A 9,289-nucleotide genomic window follows, 5' to 3' on the forward strand; every position below is an offset into this window, starting at 1 on the left:
CTCCTGGCTTTCAGTCTATATATATTGTGGGTCCTGTTCAAATTGTCTACGTTACCTGTCATAAACTCAGGGTTCCTAGTTACACTGTCTTTACTGCACAAAGCAGTCAGGTGTCTAGTACTAGGGTATCTGTTGTTTACCGTCCTCTTCAGGTGCCTGTAACTCTCGCTTGTTAACGCTGGGAATCAAGGGTCTATATAGGGTCCTGTAACTGTTGTTAGCTTCAGAGGGTCTATATAGGGTTCTTGTATACATGCTTTTGTTCAAACTAACTTCTACAGGGTCTATAAGGGTCCTGTAACTGTTGTTACCTCAGGGTCTATATAGGGTCCTGTAACTGTTGTTCCCCCTTGCAGGGTCTATAACCGGGTTTTTGCTCAATGTTATATGTTACCGGCCTCTCAGGGTCTATATAGGGTCCTGTAACTGTTTGTTACCTCAGGGTCTATATAGGGTCCTGTAAACTGTTGTTTACCGCTCAGGTCTAAACCAGGGTCCTGTAACTGTTTGTTTAACCCTTGTCAGGGTCTATATAGGCGCTGTAACTGTTGTTACCTCAGGGTCTATATAGGGTCTGTAACTGTTGTTACCTCAGGGTCTATATAGGGTTCCTGTAACTGTTGTTACCTCAGGGTCTATAATAGGGTCCTGTAACTGTTGTTACCTCAGGGTCTATATGGGGTCCTGTAACTGTGTTGTTACCTCAGGGTCTGTAATGTTTGTTCCTTCAGGGTCTATAATAGGTCCCTGTAACTGTTGTTACCTCAGGGTCCTGTCACTGTTGTTACCTCAGGGTCTATATAAGGGTCCTGTAACTGTTGTTACCTCAGGGTCTATATAGGGTCCTGTAACTGTTGTTACCTCGGCTCGTACTTAAGGGTCCTGTAACTGTTGTTACCTGTTATTCTATCAGGTCTATATATCTTGGTTTCGTCTTATGTTTGTAACTGTTGCTTACCTCAGGGTCTATAAGTGGGTCCTGTAACTGTTGTTACCTTAGGGTCATATAGGGTCTGTAACTGTTGTTACCCTCAGGGTCCTGTAACTGTTGTTACCTCAGGGTCTATATAGGGTCCTGTAGTCTGTTGTTTACCACTCAAGGGTCTATCTAGGCGTACTGTAACTGTTGTTACGTGCATCAGGGTCTATATCAGGGTCCTGTAACTGTTGTTACCTCAGGGTCTACTGTAACTGTTGTTACCTATCAGGGTCTATATAGGGTCCTGTAAACTGTTTGTTACCTCAGGGTCTATATAGGGTCCTGTAACTGTTGTTTACCCTCAGGGTCTATATAGGGTCCTGTAACTGTTGTTTACCTCATAACTAAGGGTCCTGTGTTACAGGGTCTATATCGAATGTGAATAACTGTTGTCTACCTGTCAGGGTCTATATAGGGTCTGTAAACTGTTTGTTACCTCAGGGTCTCATATAGGGTCCTTGTAACTGTTGTTACCGTCAGGGGATACATATGGGTCCTGTAAACGCTTGTTTACCGTTAACGGGGAGGGTCAGGGTATAGTGATAGGGTCCTGTAACTGGGTGTTTACCGACTGAATGTACTGTCTAGAGGTCACTGTATAAATGATTGTTACCGAGGTCAAAGGAGGGTGTAATATATAGTGACGGGTATAGTATAGCGTAGTTGTTACCAAAGTGCTGTTTTAGATCTCCAGTGACTCAAGAACTATGCAAAAGCCTAACGCAAAAATAAATGGTACATATTGCACGTGCATGCACTAGCTAAGCTAGTTCTGTTCACTCCAGCTTTCTTTGGATTATGTTGATCTGCGTGTCCAAGCAAGGGTCTCTATCACTACGGTAGTGTCTTGTAACTGGTTGGAGTTATAGACATTATGATTAGCAACGGACAGAAGCTCTTTATATAGGTGAGTCCTGTAAAACTGTGATAGGGCAGAGGTGGTGTGTCTCATCATTCTGCTCTGGGATAATGGATGGGATCACATAAAGGAGAAATTCATGTCAGAGGCTCCTATTACACAGGAGATGCGTACTAGCTATACTGTTGTTTCTGACTACAGAGAGAATCCGCATTGAGGGTCTATTATATGTGCTAGATACGTAGACATAGCTGTAATTAAACTTCTCAGATGAATACTCTCAAAGCAGTGTTCTTAAAATGCATGGGTCTATATATCGCTGTAGTCTGTAAACTTGTTGTTACTCAGGGTCTATATAGGGTCCTGTAGCACCTCTGTTGTTACTCCGTCAGGGTTCGCTGTAACTGTTGTTACTGGTCTCAGGGTCAATATAGGGTCCTGTAGTGTTGTTACCTCAGGGTCCTGTAACTGTTGTTACCTCAGGGTCTATACAGGGTCCTGTAACTGTTGTTACCTCAGAGTCGTAGTCAGCCAGGATCCAGGGGAAGACAGGGTACTGCATCAGGTCGTTGTAGGAGCGACCAGCCAGGGTGTTGAGATGCATCAGATACTGGAAGTTACTGATCTCACCACGCTACAGAGACACAGAGAGGACACTATAGTTACTGATCTCACCACGCTACAGAGACACAGAGGGGACACTATAGTCACTGATCTCACCATGCAAAGGAAGGGAACACAGAGGACACACTACTGTCAGACCTACTGCTAACACTGTCCTCAGGTAGGAGATCGTACAGTAATTGCACTGGTAAAAACAGACTTACCTCCCATCTTTGGGTGACAGATTTCTCTCCTACCAGAGTGCTGAGTAGGCCAGACCTGATGGGAAACGTTATAGAAGGATTTACAATAGAAACAATAGAGGACATTCATGCAACTATAGGACAACTTAACACATAACCATATAACACAACAGATTTAACAAAATATGAAAACATAGACGTTTATCACATAGAATCTCCAGAAAGGTAGACGGTACCCCTGCTCTACGCTGGTGTTGGGCCTCTGTCCTGAGACGGACTCTGAGCTGTCAGCCAGAGAGGGAACCACAGCGAGGAACCTCTGGTAGACCTTGTTGCGGACTCCTTTCTGGAAGGCCAGCAGGTAGTTCCTACCATCTCCTGAGAACACCTCCACAGCCATGGGCTGGGACACAGACAGAGCATTAGAAAGGGTTTTGTTCATTACTCAGGATCAGGTTCATTAGGCACCAAAGGAAAGAAAACAGACGGAAACAGGGAGGGGTACCGGAACTTGTTCAACGAGTAACGATAGATTTCTCATTTTCTGTCTCGAAACGATTTGCCATGTTTTGCCCTAATATACAGTTGAAGTCGGAAGTTTACATACACTTAGGTTGGAGTCAGTAAAACTCGTTTTTCAACCACTCCACAAATTTATTGTTAATTAACAAACTATAGTTTTTGCAAGTCGGTTAAGACATCTACTTTGTGCATGACACAAGTCATTTTTCCAACAATGACTTGAAAGATTATTTCACTTGTAATTCACTGTATCACAATTCCAGTTGGTCAGACGTTTACATAATTGACATAATTTGAGTGAATTGGAGGTGTACCTGTGGATGTGGTTTGATGAAACAAAACAGAACTGCTTGGCCATAATGACCATCGTTATGAACACCATCCCAACCGTGAAGAACAGGGGTGGCAGCATCATGTTGTGTGGGTGCTTTGCTGCAGGAGGGACTGGTGCACTTCACAAAATAGATGGCATCATGAGGTAGGAAAATGATGTGGATATATTGAAGCAACATCTCAAGATATCAGTCAGGAAGTTAAAGCTTGGTCGCAAATGGGTCTRCCAAATGGACAATGACCCCACGCATACTTCCAAAGTTGTAGCAAAATGGCTTCAGGACAACAAAGTCAAGGTATTGGAGTGGCCATCACAAAGCATTGACCTCAATCCTATAGAAAATGTGCACGCAGAACTGAAAAAGCGTGTGCGTGCAAGGAGGCCTACAGTTACCTGACTCAATTACACCAGCTCAGTGAGGAGGAATGGGACAAAATTCACCCAACTTATGGTGGGAAGCTTGTGGAAGGCTACCCAAAACATTTGACCCAAGTTAAACAATTTAAAGGCAATGCTACCAAATACTAATTGAGTGTATGTAAACTTCTGACCCACTGGGAATGTGATGAAAAAAATAAAAGCTGAAATAAATCATTCTCTCGACTATTATTCTGACATTTCACATTCTTAAAATAAAGTGGTGATCCTAACTGACCTAAGACAMGGAATTTMTACTAGGATTAAATGTCAGGAATTGTGAAAAATTGAGTTTAAATGTATTTGGCAAAGACGTATGTAAACTTCCGACTTCACCTGTACATGACCAAGGTGAGCAAGTTGAGACTAATCAACATGTCACAAGCAACAAATCAGAACTAAGTTAGCGCACTGCTCACCTGCAGCAGGTATCGTCTCTTGTGGACCTCCTTGATGTCCTCGTAGGCAAAGATACTACAGGTCCTCTTCAGCTGGCTCTGACCCTGCCTCGCACCTCTGGGGATGATGGTCTCATGCAGACTGGAGACAGAGAGACATGTCAAAACCCAAACTTCTCCTAGAACTTCTCCCCTTCTAGCTAATCTTTTTGGATGTACAGTGCATTCGGAAAGTATTCAGACCCCTTCACTTTTTCCACATTTTGTTACGTTACAGCCTTATTCTAAAATATATATATATATATTTTTTAAATCGCTCCTCATTAATCTACACACAGCACCTCATAATGACAAAGCAAAAATATATTTTTTGAAATGGTTGCAAATGTATTAAAAATAAAAACTGAAATATCACATTTACATAAGTATTCAAACCCTTTACTCAGTACTTTGTTGAAGCACCTTTAACAGCGTTTACAGCCTCAAGTCTTCTTGGGTTTGACCCTAAAAGCTTGGCACACCTGTATTTGAGGAGTTTCTCCCATTCTTCTCTGCAGATCCTCTCAAGCTCCCTCAGGTTGGATGGGGAGCGTCGCTGCACAGCTATTTTCAGGTCTCTCCAGAGATGTTCGATCGTGTTCAAATCCGGGCTCTGGCTGGGCAACTCAAGGACATTGAGACTTGTCCCGAAGCCACTCCTGCGTTGTCTTGTCTGTGTGCTTAGGGTCGTTGTCCTGTTAGAAGGTGAACCTTCACCCCAGTCTGAGGTCCTGAGCGCTCTGGAGCAGGTTTTCATCAAGGATCTCTCTGTACTTTGTTTCGTTCATCTTTCCCTCGATCCTGACTAGTCTCCKWGTCCCTYKCTCTGAAAAACATCCCCARAGCWTGATMCTGCCACCACCATSRTTCACCMTAGGGATGGTGCCAGGTTTCCTCCAGACGTGACGCTTGARGTTCAGGCCAAAGAGTTCAATCTTGGTTTCATCAGACCAGAGAATCTTGTTTCTCATGGTCTGAGAGTCTTTAGGTGTCTTTTGGCAAACTCCAAGRGGGCTGTCATGTGCCTTTTACTGAGGAGTGGCTTCTGTCTGGCCACTCTAACATAAAGGCCTGATTGGTGGAGTGCTGCAGAGATGGTTGTCCTTCTGGAAGGTTCTCCCATCTCCACTGAGGAGCTCTGGAGCTCTGTTAGAGTGACCATCGGGTTCTTGGTCACCTCCCTGATGAAGGCCCTTCTCCCCCGATTGCTCAGTTTGGCCGGACGGCCAGCTCTAGGAAGAGTCTTGGTGGTTCCACACTTCTTCCATTTAGGAATGATGGAGGCCACTGTGTTCTTGGGGACCTTCAATGCTGCAGAAATGTTTTGGTACCCTTCCCAAGATCTGTGCCTCGACACAATGTTGTCTCGAAGCTCTACGGTCAATTCCTTCGACCTCATGGCTTGGTTTTTGCTCTGACATGCACTGTCAACTGAGGGACCTTATATAGACAGGTGTGTGCCTTTACAAATCATGTCCAGTCAATTGAATTTACCACAGGTGGACTCTAATCAAGTTGTAGAAACATCTCAAGGATGATCAATGGAAACAGGATGCACCTGAGCTCAATTTCAAATCTAATAGCAAAGGGTCTGAATACTTATGTAAATAAGGTATTTCTGTTTTTCACTGTATCATTATGGGGTATTGTGTGTAGATTGATGAGGAACAATTTTGATTTAATCCATTTTAGAATAAGGCTGTAACGTAACAAAATGTGGGAAAACGGAAGGGGTCTGAATGCTTCCCTGAATGCACCGTATATATGAACCAGCAAACATATATGGCAAATATAGATTAAAACTGGATAGTGTTCGGAGATTGGGTGGGACAAAACATTTAAAAAAAGAAGAAGATAACTAATGTAAAATGTATATAGTATGTATAACCTGGAAGTAGAAGCCTAAGCGTTATTGTCCATTAGTTTACTCCCATTCGGGGAGGGGTGGTAGAGTTAGGAGAAAATAGTAAAGGAAAATATATTTTAAAAATATATTTATTTATTAAAAAAACATTTGCAATATTAAAGCTGGTCCATCAAAAGCACACGATTCAACTAATAAACTAAGCACTTGGTTAAGTTGAATCAGGAGTGTTAGTTATGAAGGGTTATGAAGGGTTATGAAGGGTGAATAAGGGGGTTATAGTTAGGTGTTCATAAAGGACTAGAAAAGGTTAATACACTAAGCACTTGGTTGAATCAGGAGTGTTAGTTATGAAGGGTTATGAAGGGTGAATAAGGGGGTTAGTTAGGTGTTCATTAAGGACTATAGAAAAGGTTAATAAACTCACTTGGCGGGCAGTGTCTCGATGTCTCTGATCTCTCTGCTGACGGTCATGGTGAAACCATCTATGACATAGAAGTGCTCCTTCCCAAACAGGAGCAGCCCCTCGCTAGTGTCCAGACCCTGCACCCGCGCACACCGGTACATGTGCTGGATCTGGTGATATAACATAATGGTTATATTCCTGGTTACAAACATTGAGGCTTGTTAGGACCCCAGAATAAACCACGTCCTCCTCCCCCCGTCCGTCTGTTCATCCTCCCTCCGTCAGTCCTCCCCCCGTCTGTCCTCCCTCCCCCCGTCCGTCCATCTCTTTTTCCTCCCCTCGTCTGTCCTCCTCCCCCCGTCTTCCTCCCCCCCCGTCTGTCCTCCTCCCCTCGGTCTGTCCTCCCCCACCGCCAGTCCTCCTCCCCACCGTCATCCTCCTCCCACCTGTCAGCCTCCTCCCCACCGTCAGTCCTCCTCCCCACCGTCAGCCTCCTCCCCACCGTCTGTCCTCCTCCCCACCGTCAGTCCTCCTCCTCCGTCTGTCCTCCTCCCCCCGTCTGTCCTCCTCCCCACCGTCTCTCCCTCCCCCCGTCTGTCCTCCTCTCCCCCGTCTTCCTCCTCCCCCCGTCTGTCCTCCTCCCCACCGTCTGTCCTCCTCCCCACCGTCAGTCCTCCTCCCCCCGTCTGTCCTCCTCCCCACCCGTCAGTCCCCTCCCCCGTCTGTCCTCCTCCCCCCGTCTGTCCTCCTCCCCCCGTCTGTCCTCCTCCCCCCGCTGTCCTCCCCCCACCGCCAGTCCTCCTCCCACCGTCGTCCTCCTCCCCCCGTCGTCCTCCTCCCTGCTGTCCTCTCCCCCCGTCTGTCCTCCCCCTCATCTAACCTCCTCCCCCTCATCTAACCTCCTCCCCCTCATCTAACCTTTCCTCCCCCTCGTCTGTCCTCCTCCTCCCCATCTGACCTCCTCCCCCTGTCCTCTTACCTTCTCTCCCTCCTCCAGTAGTCGTAGCAGTGATGTGTTGTCTGTCCTCTGTTCCTCGTCCAGTCCTCCTGACTCTAAGATCTGTTCCTGGAGCAGGTCTTGTTCCTCATCAGCCCTGTCCGTGGTGGAGCGTGACCTCTTCAGAGGGGCCTTCACCAGACCTGGAGGGGAGGAGAACATTTTCGCTCTTCATAAATGTAATCTGAAAAATGTGTGTACAAACAAGTGTGTGAGTAACTATGACCTTGGTGATGGTGTGAACGTGGAGTACCTTTAACGCTGGCAATAGTTACCCCATTGATGTTTGAGAGGCAGTAAACCAGTCATACATGCAGTTTAGTTTCCTCACAGTCTCTCTGAGAGCTGTGTTTAAGTATAATTGAATGACCTCTTCTCATGTCTCTAATGTCACACGTGTGTGTGTGTGTGTGTGTGTGTGTGTGTGTCTTGTGGTGCTGAGCGATTAACATCTTTCGTTTCAATTATTTGAATTCCATTTCGTTCCTTTTTATTATTTATTCTGTGAGCTCAATGCGCAGTTTCTCTTGAGATACACTACATGACCAAAAGTATGTGGACATACCTGCTCGTCGAACATCTCATTCCAAAATCATGGGTATTAATATGGAGTTGGTCCCCCCTTTGCTGCTATAACAGCCTCCACTCTTCTGGGAAGGCTTTCCTCTAGATGTTGGAACATTGCTGCGGGGACTTGCTTCCATTTAGCCCCAAGAGCATAGTGAGGTCGGGCACTGATGTTGGGCGATAAGGTCTGGCTCGCGGTCAGCGTTCCACGTCATCCCAAAGGTGTTCGATGGGGTTGAGGTCAGGGCTCTGTGCAGGCCAGTGAAGTTCTTCCACACTGATCTCGACAAACCATTTCTGAATGGACCTCGCTTTGTGCACGGGGGCTTGTRATGCTGAAACAGGAAAGGGCCTTTCCCAAACTGTTGCCACAGAATCATCTAGAATGTCATTGTATGCTGTAGCGTTAAGATTTCCCTTCACTGGCACTAAGGGGCCCGAACCATGAAAAACATCCCCAGACCATTATTCCTCKTCCACCAAACTTTACAGTTGGCACTATGCATTGGGGCAGGTAGCGTTCTTCAGGCATCCGCCAAACCCAGATTTGTCCGCAAGACTGCCAGATGGTGAAGCGTGATTCATCACTCCAGAGAACGCGTTTCCACTGCTCCAGAGTCCAATCGCGGCGAGCTTTAAACCACTCCAGACGACGCTTGGCATTGCAGATCGTGATCTAAGGCTTGTGTGCGGCAGCTCGGCCATGGAAACCCTTTCATGAAGCTACCGACGAACAGTTCTTGTACTGATGTTGCTTTCAGAGGCAGTTTGGAACTCGGTAGTGAGTGTTGCAGGACAAACAATTTTTATGTGCTACGCGCTTCAGCACTCGGTGGTCCCGTTCTGTGAGCTTGTGTGGTCTACCACTTCGATGCTGAGCCGTTGTTGCTCCTAGACGTTTCCACTTTACAATAACAGCACTGACAGTTGACCGGGCCYCTCTAACAGGGCAGAAATTTGACGAACTGACGGTGGCACGTTGAAAGTCACTTAGCTCTTCAGTAAGGCCATTCTACCACCAATGTTTGTCTATGGAGATTGCATGGCTGTGTGCTCAATTTTATACAACTGTCAGCAACGGGTGTGGCTGAAATAGCCAAA

General features: G+C 46.0%; 1 protein-coding gene across 1 annotated transcript in view; it reads right to left on the bottom strand.

Annotated features, from left to right (window-relative positions):
• LOC112074081 (WD repeat and FYVE domain-containing protein 3-like) overlaps window positions 1–9,289 on the bottom strand; it is a gene marked incomplete at its 5' end in the record, with an annotated part of 32,413 nt that overhangs the window by 20,382 nt on the left and 2,742 nt on the right. The window contains 6 exon segments of the mRNA XM_024141305.1: window positions 2,353–2,472; window positions 2,666–2,720; window positions 2,881–3,047; window positions 4,337–4,457; window positions 6,646–6,794; window positions 7,604–7,764. Coding sequence (XP_023997073.1) covers window positions 2,353–2,472; window positions 2,666–2,720; window positions 2,881–3,047; window positions 4,337–4,457; window positions 6,646–6,794; window positions 7,604–7,764 — 773 coding nt within the window.

The sequence above is a fragment of the Salvelinus sp. IW2-2015 genome, unplaced genomic scaffold (assembly GCF_002910315.2).
Source record: "Salvelinus sp. IW2-2015 unplaced genomic scaffold, ASM291031v2 Un_scaffold2486, whole genome shotgun sequence".
NCBI classification, from domain to species: Eukaryota; Metazoa; Chordata; class Actinopteri; order Salmoniformes; family Salmonidae; genus Salvelinus; species Salvelinus sp. IW2-2015.